This window comes from Odontesthes bonariensis, chromosome 16 (genome assembly GCF_027942865.1).
Source record: "Odontesthes bonariensis isolate fOdoBon6 chromosome 16, fOdoBon6.hap1, whole genome shotgun sequence".
NCBI classification, from domain to species: domain Eukaryota; kingdom Metazoa; phylum Chordata; class Actinopteri; order Atheriniformes; family Atherinopsidae; genus Odontesthes; species Odontesthes bonariensis.
This window is the reverse complement of record NC_134521.1, coordinates 17720661-17744416: the sequence shown is the minus strand read 5'-3', so window position 1 is coordinate 17744416 and position 23756 is coordinate 17720661. Positions and strand designations below refer to the sequence as shown.

The 23756-nt window shown below is 40.7% G+C and overlaps 1 protein-coding gene across 1 annotated transcript; it reads right to left on the bottom strand.

Moving 5' to 3' along the window:
• Window positions 1-4208: 4208 nt before the first annotated feature.
• Window positions 4209-10762, bottom strand: slc37a4b (solute carrier family 37 member 4b). Its single transcript, XM_075487209.1, has 10 exons — window positions 10674-10762; window positions 9389-9804; window positions 8798-9030; window positions 6198-6444; window positions 5946-6098; window positions 5782-5867; window positions 5595-5708; window positions 5444-5509; window positions 5224-5362; window positions 4209-5145 (listed from the first exon to the last, which is right to left on the bottom strand). The coding sequence occupies exons 2-10, from the start codon at window positions 9534-9536 to the stop codon at window positions 4979-4981; spliced, it is 1353 nt and encodes a 450-aa protein (XP_075343324.1). The 5' UTR covers window positions 9537-9804; window positions 10674-10762; the 3' UTR covers window positions 4209-4978.
• Window positions 10763-23756: the final 12994 nt, after the last annotated feature.

Here is a 23756-nt window from a genome sequence, read left to right as displayed (position 1 = left end):
GTTATTCTGTCTCATTCTGCACGGTCGGTTAATTAAAGTTGCTGAGACAAGACAGGAAACGTAGTTCAATAAGGAGTAAGATTTTGCTGCTCTGGAGATGGGCAGAAACATCAAATGGTGCTTTGTAAAGCTGAAGAAACGCAGCATTTAAGAGCTACGTGTATTCATTGCAAAACCTACTTAAACGGTTGATTGTGTAAAGTTATTTCATGTGCAAAGTCTCTTTAAATATACTCTGTACGGAAAGAGATGAATAAAAGTGACTAATTCAAATCTGTAATTGGTACATTCCTTTGAAGACGAGTTACAAAAGTTACAAACTCTTTTACAAGTTCGGTCTCAGTGAAAGTGAAGAGCCAGTTTCAGCACCATGGACAGCTTCACATTCACCCTCTGACTTTGTGCTATTTTCTGCTTTTCTGTTTAGTTTTTTTCACTTGGCCTATGTTCATTTAACCCTGTCCCGTAAGGAAAGAGGTCGCCTTCATTTTTTTATATTTTGCCTCCAAGCAGCATGAACCAGTGGAACGAAGTCCATCCATCCATCCATTATCTATGTATTTCTGGACACTTCATTACAAGCAATCTGTCGCAAGGAAACTCAGTTGAATCCCTTTTCTCTTTCAGTTGTATCTATGAAAAATACCAAAGGTAACACAGTTTGATTTAAAATACAATTTTTGTATCAACTCGGTAATTCCCAAAAGCTCTGCATGTCTCAGCATGTGTGTGTATTTAAAACATTTGGAGAAACTGGACAAATAGAGGTTAAACGGATAAATAAAATCCTAATTTTACTAAACATTTTAGTGCATTGACCACATGAACAATCAGCTGTGTGGATTTAAATCAAGGAGCATTACATCTGCAGTTTTTAACTACTCTGATTGTGTTTTTCTTAATTAAGGAAAACACAATTAATAAGCAGCAGCTTCCTCCAATCAGTTTTTATGCTGTATTCAGTAACAACTGAATACAGCATAAAGGGGAAAAAAATAAGATAACACCTTAAAACGTTGGATTTCCTAGCTAAGGCTTGTCAATCTAGAATTCGGCCTTTTACATCTTTCCCCCAAAAAACAATGGTTCAATGGTTCTGATTAAAATAAAATTGTTGTTCTTGATATAACAAAATATTAGGCTAAACACTTTCAAATCATTTTAGGTAATTTCAGATAGGGGAACCATATGTCTGCTGACAAGCCTTTGTTGTTAATAGCAAAACAACAGACCAAACCTACTTTGTGCATTGGACATTCAAAGGTTAATCCTATTCCACTTCTGAGTTACAGTACATCAAATGTAGCATTAATGTTATTGACTGGGGATCCCATACGTTTTATGATGTTATCAGTGTGTGACTGTAAAGAAAAAAGTGCTGCATCCTGTATACAGCGTTCCTACATACGACAAGAAAAGCTGTGTGAGCGTATGTGTGAATGGATGAATGATAAACACATGTAAAATGTTATGTCGAGTATAGACTAGGTTAAAAAAAAAAAAGCTCCATCTAAGTGAGGACAATTTGACATTTATCATATATTGATAGTTTTTATAAATCAAATTGGTCATCTATCACATTGTTGTCTGTTTCAATATGAAAGCCTAAGTATCCTGACTTTGCATTTAAAGCCTTAAACAGCTGTTGCCTGATTGAATCATCAAATTTTAGAAAATTACGGTGCCATTTTTTATTTTTAGATTCTCCAATTAATTCCTGTACATTATTTTGTACAATTATAACTGTGTGTGTTAGAATGTTATATCCTATATTCTTTATAAATGCAGAAAGATGGAGAGTAACAGGTTGACACAATTGATGCATAAGAGGGTTTGTTCCATGACACCACATGGGAAGTCCTCTGTAGGAACTGTTCAGGTCAGGCACTTTCAAAGAGATGCGCAACAGATGACTGGATGAAGCAAGGTCGAAGTCATGAGGGAGCTTCAACGAATCACATGAACCCAGCTAAACCACACAGAACCTGTAAGTGAATAAGAGCTACAAACTGCTGATTAAAGTCACAACTAAAAGCTGCCTTTACATAGCAGGTAAGGATGCTGACACGTCCGACAGCTCGGAACCTGGTGAAATGGATTCTTTCTGGATTGAGATATTACAGATAGAGAATCCAGCTGCTTTGTAACTGGCAGGGTGAGCTATGTGATTTGCATTAGAGGCTTTTCAGACCAGTTTATCTATATTGGTTTCACAAAAATGCATACAGAATATTCCGACATATCAAGATTACACCTTTGAGATTGGTGAAAAAGCATTTCTCGGCGAAGTGGAATGAGGCTTTAATAATTCACCAGTGAAGAGTTTCGAAACATCTTTTCACGCAATCACAAAAACGACAGCTTGAAAGCCTATACAGATTACCTTCAGCAGAACAAGGGTGTCCTCAATACTGCCCAGTACACCTACTACTCTCACCTCATGCACTCTGGCTCCACCAACCCCAAGTCTCTGTTTCCACAGTAAATAAACTCCTCAAGCCCAGCGACAATACCTCCAACTCATTCACCACTGACAATTGCAACTCCTTTCGCTCATCTCTCTCATTCTTCCAAACAAAAATCGACACCATCATGCACTCCCACTTTCTCATCTGCATCTTCCACTGTTATGCCGATGACATCCAGCTTTACATCTCCACCAACTCCATCACCCCCGCCATTCACTCCTCTCTCTCCAACCGCCTTGCCGATACCAAATCCTGGATGCAGACCAACTTCCTCAAACTCAACTGTGACAAATCCGACCTGAACATTATTATCGGCCCCAAATCCCTCACCAAAACCAGACAGTTTCCGCCTCACCATTGACAACTCCACCGTTTCCATCCCCCCACAGTCGCAACCTTGGAGTCATCTTTGACAGTAACCTCTCCTTTGACCATCACATAAGCCATATCACCAGAACTACCTTCTTTCATCTCAAGAACATTGCCCGACTCCGCCCATCACTCTCTTTCTCTGCTGCTGAAACCCCCATTCACACCTTCATCACTTCCAGAATTGACTACTGCAACAGCATCCTCTACGGAACACCATCCAAAACTTTAAATAAACTACAGTACATCCAAAACTCAGCTGCACGTCTGCTCACCCACACCCGCCCCCGTGATCACATCACTCCTGTCCTCCAGAACCTCCACTGGCTCCCAGTTCCACAGCGTATTCAGTTCAAAATCCTCCTCCTCACACACAAAGCCCTCCATATCCAGGCCCCATCCTACCTCACTGACATGCTCCATCGCCACAATCCATCCCGCAGCCTCCGTTCATCTGATGCTAACCTCCTTACTCCACCATTCAGAACCAAGCACCCAACCTGGGGCAACAGAGCCTTCTCTTCAGCTGCCCCCTCCCTCTGGAATACTCTCCCCAAAACACATCCGTGACTGTACTGACTTGTCCACCTTCAAATATCTGATAAAAAGACAACTTTTTAAAATTGCTTTTAATGTTTAACCTCAGTCTGTGTTTTTAGTTTGCTGATTTTATGTGGTTTGTATGTAAAGTGTCTTTGAGTATTTAGAAAAGTGCTTTTAAATAAAAATGTATTATTATCATCTTTTCATTCAAATTGGTAGAAATGTCCAAAGTGAAAAGTTTGTCCAAACAGGCTGTCCTTACGACACAGTCCCAAACCAGAACCAGAAAGGCTCACAAATGGTAAAACTCCAACACTTTTTGGTCTTCAAAATTGTTAAAAGCTCCAGACTTTTTGGCCTCTCAAAATCTTAACACACCTAAAATTGTTTCATTGTGTCCATCATGTATGCTCAAAGGTTTTAAGAGGGGCTGATGGTAATGTTTCAAAATGGACTGTCAAGCAAGGGAGCGAAGTATGAGTCCCAACATCATCCAAGAACTTTTCTTCTTTGCTGTCGGTCAGTTGGTTAGCGTTGGCATTAAAAAATACTTATATTGAACTTGACTTAATAATAAAAAAGGGGGGGGGGGGGGGTTTTAAAAAAAAACATAGTTATTATTACATACATACCCACATGTTCACATCACTTTGCCTGAATTCTTCCTTTTACAAAATGACCAGGAATTAAAAAGGTTCATCGCCATCTCACAATTTCTGGGTTTTTGTGACACTATGTTTGGACATGTGTACAAATGTTCTTCTTACACTTTTTTTCTGTGAGATTGGGTTGCTTCTTATGTATGGGAAGTGTAGAAATAAACAGAAATACAAGGAAACTTCTCATTTATTAGAAGTACACTGTACAATTTATAGTATTGTGAACTCATTCTAGTTGACAAATCAGGTTTCGAGATGAGAGGTTAGTGATTCAGCATTATAACTGCTGCACGTATCTATGACGACGGTGACATTATCTGCTGTCGTGTAGCAAACGTTCTCCAGTTGTTAAAAACATTTAGATTCAGAAAAAGCCAACACGGTCTCAGAAGTGTTTAAAGTTGTGTACAAAAATAAAATGTTCAAGTACTTCATATCAGCGAAATAATGAACCAGGTAAGTGAATACAAATACTTTAGGTATAAGTGAAATTAACGACGACGTAAGCTCTGCAGTTGTGAAGAATCCATAGCTGTACATATATATGTAATATATAGACAATTTAGTGACATTCTTTAACTTTAATTTTGTTTAAGTGACCTCCACTGAAGGCAGAATCAGCAGCACATGCAACTAATCCTAAGAAAAATCAGACCACAACTTTTTATTTCAGTAAGAAACTTTGAAAAGTCTCAAGATGAGATGAACATATGTGATCTACTGCATCTGTTTAAAGATGAAATCTATGCACACACAACAATTACCTCTGTGTGAGTACAAAGTGATTTAGCTATAGCCACCCTGAGGATCTATGAAACAGTTCATGGGAGAAAATGTGTTGAGATTTGCCTCTTTTTAAGAGTTATTTTTGTTTAATACGAATCAAGTCCAAACAATGTGCAGTATCGCCTACGCAGAGCCACCAACAGTGCAGGGACATTACTCCATTTTCTCTGCGATTCGTCCCATTTTGGTGCGCATGTTGCGCAGGAGGAAGAAGCCAACGGTGGAGATGCCCATTATCACCTCAGCTACCCAGAAGGCCATGTCCCAGCTGTGCTGTTTGGCGATGGAGCTGAAGGGAAGCCCTGCCATAAAAGCCCCCACTGTAACAAACAAGAAAGTTTGCTTCGTCACATTGAAGTGTCAGCACTTTGTTTTGGTCATGTGAGCCTGGAGCTTACCATTAGCCATCAGAGCTACAACAGCATGAGACGTTCCACAGAAATTTGAAGGAGCACTTTCGCTTGCGATCACCCCAATCAAGGCAATTGGTCCATAACAAGAAAATCCAAAGACGGCACCGAGGAGGAGGATCCAAATCTGTCAATGACAACAAGAAAACATGAAACAAGCCATTTTGGAGTGTTTACCCATTTGACTTAAAGCATTTTTTGATTGTACCTCTTTCTCGGACACACCAATAAGGACAGACACAGGATGAATGACTTGAACCCAAAGAGGAGCCTCCTGTGGAAAGAAAAGGGCTCTTGCAGTATTTTTGATAAAAGGCAACATGTTGATTTCACACAATAATGAGCGGTAATGGAATTACCGTTGGGATATCAGGTGTGATGGTCACTCTGAAGAGGTACATAGACACGTACATGCCAGACATCATGAAAATAAGTAGGGCATGACGGGGGTTGCCATGAGTGCTTAAACCTTGCTGAAGAAAGAAAGGAGAGGGCTTTTAAAACACTGAAACTAAAAAGAAAACCAAAGTCGTGTCAGTTACTCACCCGGGCTACAGCTCTGTCTGAGATGAAACCTGCTGCGAGGCTCCCAACAAACCCCCCCACCTCCAAGGCACTCATGTAGGTACTGCCTGTAAGCAACACAGCTGATGTCAGCACTAGTTCGGTTACACTAAAATCAAGAGTGAAGAACCAAATTTAATGTGCACCCATGAGAGCAGTTTGGCCTTTCTCCTGCATGAGGAACAGCTGTCCCCAGTCAGTGGCAGCTGTCTTCACCCCAAACACCACCAAGTAGCCCAGAGACAGCACCCACAGGAAGGGGGAGAGGAGGAATTCCCTTAGAGTGCTCTCGCTGTTGCCTGGTCAGCACAGATGCAAGAAATCAGCTTTGTACACTGCAACATCCCATCTAAAATCTGTACGATAACATCTGTTAGTGTGCTCCTTGTTTTGCTCACCTCCCTTCGCCCCCTTCTTGGCTGCTGCCTCGACGCTGGGCAGGCCCACATCCTTTGGCTCATTCCTTACAAACACCGCACATACAAACGAGAAGGCGGCACAGAAAATGCCTGACATGGTCAAGATAGTCCTCCAGTCATAGAACTGCAGCAGCACTGTGGACAGGATTGGACCCAGAGTCCCGGCCAGGTTCATGCTGCAGGACAGCACAGACCACAGGGTTCCAAACTGGGAGGGCTCATACCACTGATGGGAGACACATGGGAGAACAGTAAACCTTTCCAAAATCCTAAAAATAAGAATCGGTATCAGTGACCTAGCAAGGTAACTTCAAGTTGAACACCTGCTTAATAGAGCTCAGACCACCTCAGATGAACCGCACAAATGGGTCAAAGAGCTTTTTCTTTAACTAAAACAAACTGCTTGGATGTTAATTCCAAACGTATGCTGTAGAAATAAAATACTTCTGTCGTCCTCCAGCTTTGGAATAAGTTAGTTAACAAAAGTTAATAATAATATAATAAAAAGTGTCAGTCGGCAACCGCAGTTACTCCTGAAACTTCAATTCTCCGAGTCGTTGCACCATCCTCAAACCTCCGCACTGCAGCGTGGGCTCTGCACATCATCTATCCCCAGTGTGTAGTAACAGTGAGCATGTGCAGTCCTGTAACATTCACAGTAAAGGTAACTTGGCTCTTCAATTTGCCGAGCAGGAATCTGATTTTGAGCTGGAGTGCATTATTGAACTTTAACTCCGACTGTGCAGAAACACCACTGCTCTTGTTTCATATTGGATTTCATCTACTCAACATTTCCTTGGTGTGGCATGTTTGTCTTTTCATAATGCACCAATATTTGTAACTGGTGACAGACCAGAGGCCTGTGCTGCAATGTAGATTCAACATACCCAAGGTATCTGTTGGTTGTCTGGCCCTAACAAACCCTTGTAAATCAACATGGCACAGCACTGTACAGTACCAAGCAACTTGGTAACTGTAATTGAACCAGCCTTTTTCGTCTTTGACATGTTGTCAGAGTCATATAAAAGGATCTACAGCTGTACATTTCACAATAAAATGTTATTTTTTTCTAAAGATTTTTAAATGCTTCAATAAAGTATTCTTGAAACATTAAATGAGACAGCTGCTTTAGAAAGTGAACACACAAATAAAGTCATTTGGGAAGGACACCATGAAACGACTGTACACGACGTGTATATCTAATTCCAATTCTCATTAGGTCAACAAGAACATGATTTGGAATAATCAGTTTTCTGTTTCAAATCAGCACTTTCCTCCATTGGCATGTCTCCAATAAAGATGCTTGTCAGTGAAAGCCAAAGGATGATCAATCTTGAACATAACCTGCTATGGTGCAGATGAGGTTTCAAGCCAAGGTTGCCATGGCGATGCAACTTGGAAATAACTGCACCTCCACTGTAACACTAAAACTCAAGGGTTGAACTGAAATTGCCACACTAAGCCAATAATCCTGCCTCATAGAACAGGACCCTAAACTGCAGGCAGGCCACACAAGCACCCGCTCTTTTACCATAGAGTGGTATTGTTTTCATATAGTATTTACAGACTGTTACTGAAATACTGAAGTAAGTAAAGCCTTTCCACAGAAGAAGCTGCCCGATTTCTGTTGAATACATAGATTTTTCATCTCTCTAGAGACCTGATAATTATCAGATTTCCGCCTTTATATCACTTTCATTTTGACAATGCAACAAGGTTATAATTTTTCTATTCTATTTTACTGTGCCTGGAGAAATGGCCTGAAAGCCAAACGCCCTCTTAATGCAATACAGTTAAAGGCAGCCGTAAAAGCCCCTCCCATGGCATACCCAACAGAGTCGCCAGTAACTTGAGAATCCACTTGGATCAACACGTAAGGCAGCCACGGGCTTAACCCCGTGTTGCGGATCCATAGGTTGTGGATTGTAAGTCAGCTGTGTAACAGATTTAGAGCTGTTCAAGACAAGTTGCTCTTACTTTTTGGAAAGATCTGCTAACAATTATCTATAAATACACTGTGCTGTAATCTGACTCTACCACCCACTGTACAAATGTTGACGCCTATTTACTTCCCTGCTTTAGAACACTGCTACATTTAAGGCAGCTTCTCCCAAGCCACAAGTTGTTTCTAACAGCAAAATTCATCAGTCTGAAAAAAAAAAAGCAGGACTTTGTAAGCTCCGAGATCTCGGTGATCCCAATACATACACTTGAAGCAAATCCCAATTCTATTTATAGATGAAACCTTCACAGATTATTAGGTAATCCTTTAATTTCTGAAACTACTACCACTGATGGCTTTACTACTCTTGCTCTGGACAATTGGCACCTCATACAGCTGGCTGAGATCTCCCCAAACCAGAAGGAGCTGCCTCTGTCCAAACTGCCAGCACCGTCTGACGGCCTGGAACAAGATCCTTCCACCTGACTTTCCTCCAGAGTAAAGACAGCAAACACACGCGGTATCTTTCACTTACAGCTGAGAATAACCACAGGCATCACGAGCAGCCTGCATGTTGAAAACAATACAATAAGTTAGGGATCTGAGCTCCATTAGGTAACAGAAAGGATGATTGTACCTTGCGTAGCATCTTCCCGCACGGGGGCCAGCCACAGCCTTGTCCCAGGCCGTTAATGAACCAGAGAAGTGAAAACATGGATACGGTAGAGGACCAGGAGAAGACAATGTTGATCCCCCCTACCAGAAAGAGGCCGATGGAAAAAAGCCAGCGCGCGCTGATCCGATCCGACAGCACGCCACTGATGAACTTGCTGATGGCATAAGCCAAAGTTTGACTGCTGGTGATCATACCTGCAGGGATACAACAGAAGTTACTGCTACAAAAATGGCACAAAAACAGGTTTTACCCACCAGCTTTGCTCAAGGAGACCGAACACAATTTGTTTCGCTAAGAATATGAAATCTACGTTTGTCCAAATTCTCCCGCCGACTCCGATAACCTAACCCACGAAATCACAAATATGGTTAGAATAACGCAAACATTGCCATTATGAGTTCGGAAGCTTGCAAACCATGTTAGCAAGCAACGTTTTAGGGGAAGTGATGAGAGAACAACAGCGAGCCTAAACAAACCCTTCACATAGCAGTATGTTGTATGTGAAACCAGGGGAAAGGGTTAAAGGGGGAAAAAAACTAACTTTTTTCTTACCCAAGTCATCTTTGTCCAACTTTATCTCCTCCATCACAGAGGGCATGACAAAGGAGAATGTCTTCCTGTTAAAGAAATACAGCGCGTAGCCGATGAACATGCACAAAAAGATGACAACGCGGTAGTAGCTGTATCCTGTGGCCCCCATGGCTGAAGTCGGCCAAACAGAAAGGGAATGTCAAAAGTCTTCTCCTAAGTGAGGTCTCCCTATTAGAGCCCTTTTGGCTCTAGATCACGGCCAGCGAAAGGCAACGCAAGATGTGAAGCAAGTGGTCGCGAGGGCAGAGTGCAGGCGAAAGACTTCCCATGAGGAGAGGCAATCTTTGCAACAAACGCCTTCCTCTCTGGTGGCTCAGTTGACCTGCAAGGGCGCTGCTGGTAGAAGCAAGGACAGAGCAGGGAAACCTCACACCGCCCTGGAAAATGAGAACAACATACCAAACATTACTTAAGACACAAGCGATTACATTGGGTCATACTGAAGCTGCTGATGTTTTGTTCTTCTAAAGCTTCTAAAGCTCTATTTTTAAGGATTTAATACTGAATCATTCAATGGGATTATGTTGGAAAGTAATGTTGGCTTCGATATGTGGAGTGGACTTTATTCAGAGTCACTTTATTATCATTTACTCTCTGGGCTGTCTGATGCTGACACTTCAGCCAGCCTCCTTGATGAGCAGCACTGGTGTTCAGATCAAAGGACCTACAGCTGTGGCTCGTCTTCTTGTGCCTCTTCAGTCTTTCAATATCAGACTTGTCTCTTTAAAGAGCTTTGGTGTCACGCTTGAAGGGGATCTAGTCAGAAACGCTGAAAATATCAGATGTCAGGAGACTTGAACTTGATAGAGTGACTTTGCGATGGCCTTTTTTCAATCTTTTTTATTTTTCTTTTCGCGTGTGATTTAAAAAACAAAAAAACAAAACAAACAAAAAAAAAACACTAACTAAGAGGATCTTAAATGGACTGTGTGTGTTATTTCCAGCGCGGTGTATTACGCCGTTGACGTGCTCGGTTTCGCCAGACTGTGCCCGCGTGCCGCGTGAAAATAAGACCGACAAAGCGACAAACCGAACAAACCACAGCAAACGGTTCAATGAATTCAACAAGAACAGCAGCAGCTGCCGTCTGTCGTTACTGGATCGTTTCCTCAGTTCTGGTGACGAACTGATTAGTTTGGCAGTTCGCCTATTTGTGGCCCTCCTCCTCCTCCTCGGGCTTATATTTGAACAAACCGAGACATACGATCGTCCGCCGTCTCGATGAAATGCAGTGACAGCCGCTTACCTTTCCTTCGCGTCCCTCTCGCTGATCCCATCTATGCTTCTAGGACGGCGCGCGGCCACGAATGCTCTGCGAGCGCGTCCGCGACAGAAGGCACGTGGCAAATGACACAGGCGCACGCACAGATTTTTACTGCGGCTAAACTAACTCGGACGCGATGCAAATGTTCGTGTACAGCAGAAGTGAATATGTAAGCTGCAAAGCTCTTTAAGAATATATTCATTTATAACTGCCATGATGCGTCATGATCCATTTAATACGGCACTGGTGACCTTTGCTGCAGTGAAATATCCACATTGAGCTGACACTGTTGACTGCTGCCCTCTCCTGGCCCTTGAAAGCCCAAAACAAGCCCTGCATTCAGTTATATCACAACAACTCAAAGACACCAAAGTACCGCAGTTACTTTCTACATGCCAGTGTTCATAGGGATGAACGGGATTTTACGGCTTTATGTACAGATCATCATCACCATCCAGAGATTTCCAGTGTTATGGACTGCCCAAAGTACCACAAGAGAGGATAACCAATATCAGTAATGACATTTGTTAAACAAAAACATGGCAGTGCAGCTGCTGGATACTGATAAACTGATGGAGACGTGGCAAGAAGTCCTAATACACCGACTTTTTAAAAACTGATCCCAAGCTAAAAGGGCTGGAAAGCAGTTTTCTTACAGAAAATTATTCGCTGAAAAACTAAAAGAAGTTGTCTATATACGACTCCCGAAGGAAACTTAAAGACACCATCTGCTAAGAATCAAGTTTACAACCTATTTAATATGTCCATAAGATGTCTTTTTTATGTGTTACTCGACATATCGTAATCAAAATCCACCGTTCATGTGAGGATCTCTGCTTGGAATTTATGAAGAGTCGTTGCGTACACTATTCAGAAGAACCAGGAACTAAAACGAAAACTGCCAAACTTTATTCCAGTCATTGCAAAACCAGACTTTATTACAATTATTTGTACACCATTAAATTTGTGTCAATTAATTTGATCCCTCCTTGCCATTCTGAAAAAAACATGATAAGAAAGCATTATTTTACGTAATCCTAAGAGCTTGAATAAGGGCAACTGGACTTCTTCTTGGATCTTGAAGGTGTTTTACCTCTTTTTCAGTGACTCCTCTCTCAAACCATCCGTCTTCTCTGTCCAGAATGTGTACATTACTATCCTCAAATGAGTGTCTCTTCTCCTTGAGATGTAGGTGCACTGCTGAGTCTTGACCCTAAGAGCTGGCTCTCAAATGTTGTAGAGCTGTTTTTTGGTCTCTCCTATACAGATGTCCACACACTCCTCGCTGCACTGCACTGTGTACACGCCGCCACTCAGTTTGGGCTCTCAGGTTTACCATGACCTGAATGACTGAGAATCAACATCAACATATAAGCTTAAGTATACGCTTTTTGTGGAATATTTCTTAACCCTCTGGGGTCTAAGGCCTTTTCAGAGACTTTGAGGCAGTTGTCACCACCTTGACATTTTCAAGTATTTCAACTAACTGTAAACATCTATGCAAAAGTGACACATATGGTTGTATTCTGAAAAGCCTAACAAAAAACAATATGAGAGTGAAGTGAATGTAATACAAACAAGTTTTATTTAAATTGAGGGGAAACACAACTGTAAAAAAAAAAAACAAGTTTTAGAGGTCTTCAAACAGTGCAAGAAAACACACTATAAATATATCTAGCCAAGACTTTTGAAGGTTGAACCTTGTAAACAAAAGTGTTGGCTGCATAAAAGTAAAAAGTGCAGTCAGAAATGTTTTTTTGTTTTCACACAAACTGTAAAAAAGTAATTGTAACTCCAGGTAGTAATAATAATAATAATAATAATAATAAGTTAGTGGTAGTGTCTCTGAGAGTTGAATACGAATTAGATGGGTGTGTAACACCCCTGATTGCCCCCACCCCCCTGTCACTCTCCATGTGATAATTATCTGTCACTGGCAGGACATTGCTGCCTCCCCCCACATGCTGGCTGAATGGGGTGTGTTCTCACCTGTGAATAGCCACTCAATCACCTGGTACTTTACATGTGAATAGCTATAGGTGTGACCCAGGAAGCTGCTGCAGTCTGAGACTACAGAAAATCCAAAGATTTCTGTTCACTCTCCTTAAAAAGGGCCAGCTATATAATTTATTTTAATATATATATATTTGAAAACTAGAAGTTTCAAGGTTTTTAATGGTGTCACTTATATGTTTGAATGACAAAAACTCACAGAGTTTCAGATGTGTTTTTAAAGAAGTGTCAAAAAATCCCGCTGGCGGGTTTTAGACTCCAGAGTGTTAAACAGTTGTAGTTTCAGTACTGCAAAACCGCATCTCATCTTAATTTAGATGTACTGCAACTGTCTTTTCCCAGTTCTTGTGAATTTTTCCTCCCGTCCTTCCTCAACATCACCATTTCCAAAGAGGCCACGGAAAAGACGGTAGAAGGTAATTAGGCTCCCCTGCACAGGAAGGAAAGAGGAAGGGAAGCAAATGGTAAAGTGGAAAAAATAAAAGTCCACTTCAAAGTAAGCAGAAATCTGTTTGCAAGCACATTTAAACATCCGTGTATGAGAGGGGTTTTTGTGTACCAGGTGTATTTTTTAACAAAGAAAGCAGGATCCTGATCCGTTTATGCTTGAATACCGACTGAAAATAAAGTTTCACTGCTTCTTTGTGTGATGCATTCTTCCTGCCAAGAGATGGAGCTGAAGTAAAGTGTACAGTACTGCTAAAGATTCCCTCAGTGACAGAAGTTGTAGATCAGATTTTTAGGGGGGGGTGTATAAGTTTACAGGTAGTTGTTATTGAGTATCTGCTGGACTCCTCTTGCCTGATCAGAGATAATAACCGATGATTCGAGCTCTGAAGATATGTAGACTCTGAAACAAAAGAAAAAAAAAACACGTTTATTCAGCTTCAGAGAAATTTGACAGCACAGAATCTTCGTTTATTCATTCATCATTTTTTCTTGAAGATGAGACAGACAACTATGCATTTAATTATACTGTATCATAAAGGTTACTTTCCAGTCCTGACAGTAATGATCACACTGATGCACATGCACACATAACAATGTATTGAGCAACAAAAGCATAATAAATGATTAGTGTCTCATCAAAGCTTTAGAATTTGATTTATCCAATTGTCTTTGAACAAAAATAGAATCTACATACTGCTTCATAATACTTGGCTGATTTTGGTTTTGTCTGGACAAAATGTCAAGCCTTGCATATGTTACATCTCAAAGAATCAAAAGGATCAGGGGAAGAAGTCAAGCATCATCAAACGCTTGGTAATCCAGAGTTAAACCTGAAGTGCCATCGCTAACCTCAAATCCTGCCCCAAAAACTATGACAGCAGATAAAAGGATAGTTTGGTTCCTGTTATCTTTAAAGCTTGGGACCTGTTACTGTTCATTCTTAAATAGAATGATTGCCTTTGTGATCAAAGAGAGCAAAACGGACTTCTTTCCACAGAACCATACATCAGCATGAAATGGGAGACGAGTAATCAGAAGACCCGAGGCCACAGAGGTGGAAGTACACAGCCTCTTCTTGTTCACTGACACTTTTCAACAGCAATCATGGTTTCACAGCAGGGGAGGCAGGCCACAGGCAGGGATTAGCCTCACTCAATTAATGTATCAAATTGAGTGCCTGCCGTTTGAAGATTGGCATAGTCACTTTTTCTTCAGTTTCTTCTCTCTGTACATTTTGGGGATGTTCACTGCCTCCTGTGGCTACAGGCACCTTTCTTACATCCAACTTCACCTGCGTGCAGTGCAAAGAAGGGGGATGTAGAATTCAAATGCAGAGAAATAATCATATAATATACGTTATATGCAGATGGCTGTGGGTTCGAGGAGGCGCAAATGTAGGAAAATTCTTTGTGAATCAATTTATTGAAAGTAGTGTCAATCCATCCATTTTCTATACCCGCTGAATCCATTGGTCGGGTCGCAGGGGGGGGGCTGGAGCCTATCCCAGCGGTCATCGGGCGAGAGGCGGGGTACACCCTGGACAGGCCACCAGTCCATCACAGGGCCACACAGAGACAAACCAGACAAACAACCACACACACGCTCACACTCACTCCTAAGGACAATTTTAGAGACACCAATTAACCTAACATGCATGTTTTTGGACAGTGGGAGGAAGCCGGAGTACCCGGAGAGAACCCATGCATACACAGGGAGAACATGCAAACTCCACACAGAAAGACACCAGCAGGGAGTTGAACCTGGAACCCTCTCGCTGTGAGGCGACGGTTGAAAGAAGGATCTCCTCATCAAAATATTTAATGTTGAATCCTAAACAAACAAACAAGCAAGTAAAGACAGAAATTTAATAAAGATGTAAACTTTTCTCAGCAGTTACAAGAACAATTTGTGGATCTACAGAACTTACCGGGAGACTGTAGTGAACTTACTGAACAAATTACCATCACAAATTAATAAACAATTTCTGCTGTGTAGAAAAAAAAAACAGGCCAGCAAAACTCCACAAAACTGAATGAGAATACATGGGGTAAGTCATGGGTCTCCAACGCGTCGCTCCCAAGCTACCAGTAACTTCTCTCTACTCTCCCACTCCAGAGCACTCAGGTTGAGTTAACTGTTAAGTCAACCTGAGTGCTCTGGAGTGGGAGAGAATAATTGCAGTGGAGGATACAGAGTAAAAAAGATTTTTTCAAAAGAAACACTGCACATCTCAATACCCATTTAGGCCTCTTTTTTCACAACACTGATAAAAAATGTAATCCATTATCATCACTCATAAGTTCAGACCCTATAATGTGTGGAGTGTGGAGTTAGTCATTTGAGAAGCAATCTATCTCAGTGAAATGCTCAGGAGAGGCACTTATGTGCAGTTTAATGTGCACGAAAAACCATACACTGTGTAAGGGATAAATTATATTGTCATGTAATTACCTCATCAGCTACACAGGGAGGGTGGCCATCCGCCTCGAACAGCTGGGGTTTGAGAGGACAGAAAAGAAGATGACAAACACCATAACACCATTCAGAAGATACCTGCTGAGACAGAGAAACACGAGTTAATGACAATAATAATCCCAAATGTACATAATGTTATATGAGGAAATAAAGGGGGGTAAAAGAGCAAAGTGAGTCATAGGAGGCAGTCTAGGCTTATAGCAGCATAATTATGGGATGTTTCAGGATCACCTGAGACACCCCTAACTATAAGCTTTATAAAAAAAGGAAAGTTTTTAAGCCTAATCTCAAAGTTAGAGAGGGTGTCTGCTTCCTGGACATATACTGGCAGCTGGTTCCACAGAGAGGGGCCTGATAACTGAAGGCTCTGCCTCCCATTCTACTTTTAGAAACTCTGGGAACCTCAAGTAAACCTGCAATCTGAGAGCAAAGTGCTCTGTTGGGAAAATATCTAACAATGAGATCTTTAAGATATGATGGAGCTCGGTCCTTAAGAGCTTTATATGTGAGGAGAAGAATTTTAAATTCTATTCTGAATTTAACAGGAAGCCAATGGAGAGAAGCTAAAACAGGTTAATAGTTTCCTTCCTCCTCTCAAGAATCCCAGTGTGATCTGCTGTTGTTTTTGCTCTTTCTCTCTTGTCCACTTCACACAAATTGTCAGAACTATGGATTCGTATAAGAGTGTTTGTTATCATCTCTGCTTTCTCTTTCTCAGAAGCTGCTGGTTCCTCCCCCATCTTTAGTATTGGATACCGTCTCTCCCTTCTGATTCCTCTCATGCTCCTACTCATATTCCAGACACCTCCTACAGGTGTTGACCTAATACAGTCGTAAAGCATCTCCACTGTATTTATAGAATAAGAACCATTGAGTTTAATTATTGTGCGTTAAGGTTTTGTCCACAGGTAGGGAAAGAAATTAGTGTGTCCACCAGTTTTCCTTCACATAAGTTAACAAACAAAAGCTCCAAAAAACAGATGACAGAGTGAACAAAGTGCAGCGCTACGCTTTATTCAAATTCATTACTAAAAAGCAGATGCAGCGGATGCAGTTTGCTGGATTGCTTGTATTTTCACATGGTAAAATCCAATTTAGGGTTACACTGCAATAACAGCAGGAGGTTTATTATCTAAAAGAAATCTGTCATCTGTCATCATTTTTCTGAACAGCAGAACTGCAGGTCCTATTGATTTCACAGCATCTCCACATTTTGCTGAAACAGCAAACAAGCTCAGCGAAGTTAGTGGTGAAGTCTGCTTTATGAAAACATTTAAAAAATTGCTCCTAATGGGGGGGAGGGGGGTGGTGACCTCTGCACCAAACATCCCATTGATGATAGAATATATGTAAGTGCATGATTTAGTGGTTAAATTAGTGTTCTTTAATAGAATCTAAAGCAAGCAACAATGGGATAAGTGATGTGATTACTGTTCTCAGTTCTACAGTTTCTTTTTTAAGTGAAAAACAGAATATTCATGAATTAATCTAAATGGTTTACATTATTGTCAAACCTGCTTTAATAAAAAAAAAGTGATGATAAAACACATGATGGTGTGTAAAGAAATTAAACCCACACACTAATTTAACCTTTATTTGCAGTGCTTCCTGTTGGCAGCTTCAGCTTAATTAGCTGATTGAGCTGATATCGGCAGGTCCCGGTGATCTGTCTCTGCCTCCATCCAGCAGCACCAACACTTTAGGGTGCTTGGTATATTCTTTTCTTATTCAATTGCTCATCTTTATCAATAAATATTTAATGATCACCTTCAATCATTGGTGTGGTGTCCATTGTTATGTTCGGTGTTTGAATCCAGCCATGGCTTTTCCCAGTTGAGATAGCCGGCCGGTGCTGGAGAGACCAGTACTACTTTGTTATTTTGGTAACCCTGGGGTGGCTGAATGAACTTGTACTCTTAAGTTGTATCAAGAACGATCTTTGCTCTGTAGTAGATCAGCATGGTGTCACCATTCATAGCAGTTTAAGGAAAGATGAGCTGCGTGCACAAGCTATTAATGCTCTGATTGAGCAGGATATATTATGTGAGAAATTTGAGCAGGTTGCTGCACCTTCTCCGGGTGAAGAAAGGTAATGCAGGATGTGGTCCAAGAAAGAACTTCTGGATTAGAAGAGATGGAATTAAAGCTTCAGTTAAGAACCCTGAGATTAAAGTGAAGGAAAGGGTGCAGATAAGGAAGCATGAGCTAGAATGGGAATAGTTGAGGTTTGCTCAACGCTTTCGAGGCTACTCTAAGCATGAGAAGCAAACCCAAGTCACTTTTTACTAGCCTTTCTCGCCTCTCAAAATTGCCTGATGACAATCTTTCTTCCTCTGTGTCAAATGGTAAAGCTGGCAGTTCTGGTAATGAAAACTTGGAAAGAAGTTGTGTCTATTGTAAGAAGCCGGGTCATCTTGTAGCTGACTCCCATGTTGGGTAAAAAATAAAATGGCTAAACCAGTGGTTCTGATTGGTTCCAAGACATCTCAATTTCATGCTGTTGAAGCTGAGCACCACCCCTGCTGCTCAGAAGATTCTGCAACAGGGTCTCTTGTGGAATTCAAAACAGATGTAGAGAAATTAAACACAAGCGGCACAACAAACAGGACTGCACAAAAACAAAACCAGGATTCAGATAAGATACAGTAGGAAGAGAGCAACAAGAATCCAAAGCAAAACGAAAATAGATATAAAATAGCAGCGTGAAAGTGTCCACAGAACTATGTGATAGTTTCTGATTTCCTTCTGTTAAATGCAAAGGGGAAATGCAATATTTGCTTTTCCATTGTGACATTTTAATCCAGATCTAAGGCATTCTAAACTTGCATTGAAAACTGTAAACAAGAAGCCATCTGACTAAGAACGATGCTTTAGCAAAGCAGTAGCCCTATACAAAGTGTACCAGATTGTCAATAAGGGTGGGTGCGAGGCGTGGAAACGACACGGATGCGGATTTTTCAAAAAGCAAAACTGATTTATTAATTCAAAAACAAAAGTCAAAACAAAGCGCGGGCTGACAAAACTAGACTGTGGTAAAACAAACATGACTAAGACAAAACAAAGAACTTGTCATTACATGAAAGTACTTAGCTTGGCGTGGCGTCGTGAAGGGTGAAAGGATCTCACAAAGTGAATGGGGAAACCTGGAAACTAAATACTGACTGGATGATTGGTGAATGAGTGCAGCTGATGAGAAACTACAGGTGAAGTGGTGATGGATGAGCAACATAAACTGTGGCAAAAACATGGCTAAACTAAATACCGGACCAAACTAAGAAACTAAAGCATGGTAGAAAACTACAACATGGCAAGGCTAAGAACTAAACATGAACTTAAAATCTAAGACATGATAAAACTAAACAAGAACTAAAAACCAAGTCATGAGATAAATTAAAACATGATAAAACACAAAAACATGGCAAAAAAAAACCATGGTCGTGACACAGATAGATTGATTAGATCTAAATAAGAGTTGACCAGTTCAGAAGTCAGCGTTATTATACCAGATAATCATCAATATGTAATAATCCCTGTTTATAGCAGCAGTATATCTTGCAGGAGGCTGAATAGTTCATGTGAAAGCATTGTTGTTCAGCTACTTAGACTCTTTATATGTATAGGTAAAAATTCTGGAGGCCCAAATAAGGAGGGATACATTAAGTGACCCTTTCAATATGGGAACTGCACCTATGACTTGACTCTGTTTCCTAGTCCACAGTTCATTTCAAAACACAGAGTGGACACTCGCCTGCAGAATACCAATGGAGCTTGGGAAGCGATTTGTTTGCTGGTTTGGGAAAGCCTTGCTTCAAGGCTCTTTGTGAAGGTTGAATTAACACACATTGTGGGCTGCCCATTGAGACAGAAAGAGACGGAATACCCGGCCATTCAGCTTGACTGAGCCATTTCTTTTTCTCCTTGCAACTTCCTTTGCCTTATTCTCTTTCCCCCCTTTTCACCATCATGGTTACAGCTTGTGCAAGCCTGCAACAGTGTCAGCAACAAGGTAGATGACAGGGCACCAGCTTTGTCAATGCAATAACTTACCCGTTCTTAAAATAACCCAGAAGCCAAATGGTGCATATTGAATACTCAATCATCTCTTAAAAGCAATACTGCCGCTGACAGCCTCAATCACATGCCTATCTGTACTTGTCTTCCCAAGATCATGTCCCCCTAGCTATATCATATTCTGTATTTATCTATCTTCATCTAAAAACGTTTTTTTTTTTTTTATGTCCACAGACTTCCAATGCATAAGCTGCAGCAAAGAGATCAGTGTGCAGGGCTTTGCCCTAAATATTGCCTTCAACCCTCTTGAGGCCAACATCCAAGGGATCTGGAAATCTGTCAAAAAGCTTACAGGGTCCCCAGCCGCTTTGACCTACTTATTTCTTTGCAAAACAAACTGCAAAGACATACAGAAAAAAAGAATGCATATCATAACGCATAGTCATCATCACCACTACTCACATCAAAAGTCGCAATATGATGTTATCTTGCCTTATTGAGGAGTTCTGTAAGAAATTCTTCAACACAAGCTAAAGCACAACTTGAAAGCCTTTTTGGACAGTTTATGTTACACAAGATTGGCAACAAGACTTTGCTGTTTGTTGAGTTTGAACCCGTGGTTTTCTGTCATTTGTTTTAGCCATTTGCAATGAGCAAAGGCAACACTTAACTAATAATAATGTCAGTCGCTAATTTTTTTTAATTAATCGGTTTTTTTTTAGATGGGACACAAATGCATTCAAGGCACCTCAAAAAACACAAGAAGCTTCTCCTTCTTTTTCTCTTGCACCAAAAGCTTTTCCAGGAAAATAGGTGAAACTGATCACACTTAATCTTAAATACAAATTCCCATGAGATCAGGGACAAACTTTAAAAGTCAAAATCAAATATTGAAAGACCCCTTGGTTCTAAATGTGACAGATGAGAGATAGCTGAAAGGTAGGAGGGACAGTATGTCTCTAACACAGTCTCGAAGAAGTTTAGTCAATTAAGCTTAGAGAGATGACATGAATTTTTCTCCTTTTTTGTCGTGCTTGAATACACAAAATAACAGCATAGAAGAGTACAGTCTCTGGGCTGTTTTTTACGAATGTCCCAACAGAAATGCTTGTCACATTAATGAGGAGATAATCATCATATTCAAACAACCATTCCACAACCAAGTATACTTACTGGTGTAATCTCCATCAACGTCATTTTTGTTCCACTTTCAGTCACTGCTTGGTTGGGTTTAGACATTAAGAACTATGTGGTCAATTTTAGGCATTACAATGCAATTGAGTAGGGTTATTCAATTCAAAATACTTTATTTATTTATTTATTAGGCATTAAATAATATGATACTAGGTTAGGGTTAGGAAACCATCAGTCCTGTCCACTGTTCAGTCTCAGTCTGTAATGTTAAAAACAACAAACCAAGTCAGAAATCTGAGTGTTATTATGCTCTCAGACCTAAACTTCAACAGCCATATCAAGTCAGTTATGAAGTGAGCGTAAAGACAACTGACAGTCAACTGAAGAATATTTTAAGGTTTAAAGGACTAATGTGTCAGAGTGATTTAAAAAAGCTGCTCCATGGAGGTTTCTTTTTAGCAGTGATCATCTTCACTTTGGTGGGAGCAATGGTGTCAATAATACTAATAATTTTACCACTGAATTTATCCATAAGCTCATTAACTGAAGGTGAGTGGAGGAGGGTTGAGGTGGAGGAGATATGAATAAACATTCCACGGGTATTTTTTACCAATGTACATTTTTTTGATGATCTCTGCCTTGAAGCTTCTGTTGACATTAACAACACTCTTAAAGAAAACACAAGAATGGTCAGACAGAGCAACATGTGTCACCATAACCTTAGAGATGTTCGGACAATGTCTTTGTTGTGTGTGTTTTCCATCACATGTTGAGTCAGTCCAAAATGATCAAGAACACAACACAATTCCTTTGCCCACATGTCCTGAGGGTTATCAACATGGATGTTAAAATCCCCAACAACAATTACACAATCAAAATCAACACAGATAACAGACAGCAGTCCAGTAAAATCATCAAAGAAGGTTGCATGGTACTCAGGTGGTCTGTAAACATTAAGAAACAACACACGGGGTGAGGATTTCCTCTGAAGAGCCACATATTCAAATGGAGCATATTTGTCATAGAATATTTGCTTATATTGAACTAAACAGGAGAGCTACTCCGCCTCCTTTCTTATTCTGTCTAGGTTTACTCATGAAGCTGTAGTTGGGAGGGGTTGTTTCTAGAAGAACTGATGCATGATTGTCCTGATTTAACCATGTTGCTGTTAAAAACATAAAATCTAGTTTGTGTTTTAAAATAAAACCATTAATTTAAAAAAGTTTTCCCTGCCAAAGACCTGACATTTAGTAAAGCTAGTTTCAGTGTGTTGATAGTACTATCTATCCCATTGTTATTATGGGCTGGCTGTGGCTAATGAGCAGTGAACACACGATTTTATAAATTTACTGAATGTTTTGGGCTCTGAGGGTTGACTAATCTTTTGTCTGCTATGTATTAAAACAGGGATGGAGGAAACTACTTCCATATCGGGCCCTGGCTTATCCTGGAAAGAGCCACGAGTACACACAGTACTTCCGCCTTGACCCGACACATATCAGTTTGAACTTGCTGATACTTTATCAACTGGTTCTGTATTCAATAAATAATTTTCTCCAAGACCTTAGAAAGGAAAGGGAGCTTGGGCCTACAGTTAGAAAGTACATGGGGGTTTAAGTTAGGCTTTTCTTGATAAGTGGTGTCACCACCGCATGTTTAAAACTCTTATACAACCCCATTTGCGAGGCTGCCATTAAAAAATCTTGAGTACATATGATGCTATGGTCAAAAAAACCTCTTTAAAGAGATGAGGTGGGATTGGATCACTGGGAGACCCAACAGGCTTCATATGACCAATTATTTCTTCCAACAAAGAAAAACTAACAAGCTCAAACTGGTCAAAAACAGCAGTGCATGTGAAAAACACGGAGGGGTCATAAGAAGAAGAATGAAGGTGGGCCCTGATGCTTGCAACCTTACTGGTGAAGAATTAAAAAGCTCTAACACACTTCAGTTGAGCTGTCCAGGCAGGCTGATTGTGGCGCATTGAGGACAGAGTTTATGATTTTAAAAAAGACATGCGGGTTGTGACAATTGGAGAAAATAATAAATATTTAGTTTTAGCAGATTTCACAGTTCTCTGAACAAAAGGCCAGCTCTCCCTCAGTATCTGGAAAGATACCTGTAAATGATCCTTCTTCCACATTTGCTCAGCTCTCCTGCATCCACACATAACCGCCCTGGCAGTGTCATTTAACCAAGGCTCAGGTTTGGGTTTGGAAAGCTTCATCTTTAGTGGAGCCACTGTGTTTAATGTTGTTAAGCACACAGAATTACAGTGAGAGGATAAATTCTCAATATTTGAATCCAAATACAGAGATGCAGTTGTTTTTATTGCAGAGTTGAATTCCGCTGAGAACTGAGCAGCAGTGGAAGAGTTAACGACACGACTGCGTTGTCCAGACGCGCGAGGTTTAAACGTATGACAAGGAAGAGGCATGCCGTGGTGTATGAGCGATGGTCACCTTCAAACAATGTGTAGATGGCACAGGAAGAAATCTGCTGACACAGACTTGGTCAAACGCAGAAACCTTTTATTGCCAACTGGGTCCATATCAGAATCAGGCAAGGCAATTTTATTTGTAGAGCACAATTCGTACACAAGGCAATTCAAAGTGCTTTACAGCTACATAAAATCACAAGAAGGCAATAAAATCATTCCAAAAAACCATAAAAAATAATCATTCATTCATTCATTCATTTAAAAGTGAAGAGTGCAGCTAAATGTAACTGTTTTCAGCCTGGATTTAAACATTGTCAGAGTTGAGGCCTGTCTCACATCTTCTGGAAGGCTGTTCCAGATTTTAGGAGCATAAAACTGAAACGCAGCCTCACCTTGTTTAGTCCTGACTCTGGGCACCAGCAGGAGACCCCTCCCTGAGGTTCTCAGAGCCCGAGTTGGTTCATATGGCTTTAACATGTCAGAGATGTACTTTGGCGCTAGACCATGAAGAGACTTGTACACAAGCAGAGCTGTTTTAA

Coding starts and splice junctions, on each gene's coding strand:
- slc37a4b (XM_075487209.1), bottom strand. CDS start 9,536: ATGGGGGCCACAGGATACAGCTACTACCGCGTTGTCATCTTTTTGTGC. Junction 5,868..5,945: donor AGGCCAAACTGCTCTCATGG/GTGCACATTAAA, acceptor TGTTGCTTACAG/GCAGTACCTACATGAGTGCC. Junction 5,146..5,223: donor TGTAGCTCTGATGGCTAATG/GTAAGCTCCAGG, acceptor TGTTTGTTACAG/TGGGGGCTTTTATGGCAGGG.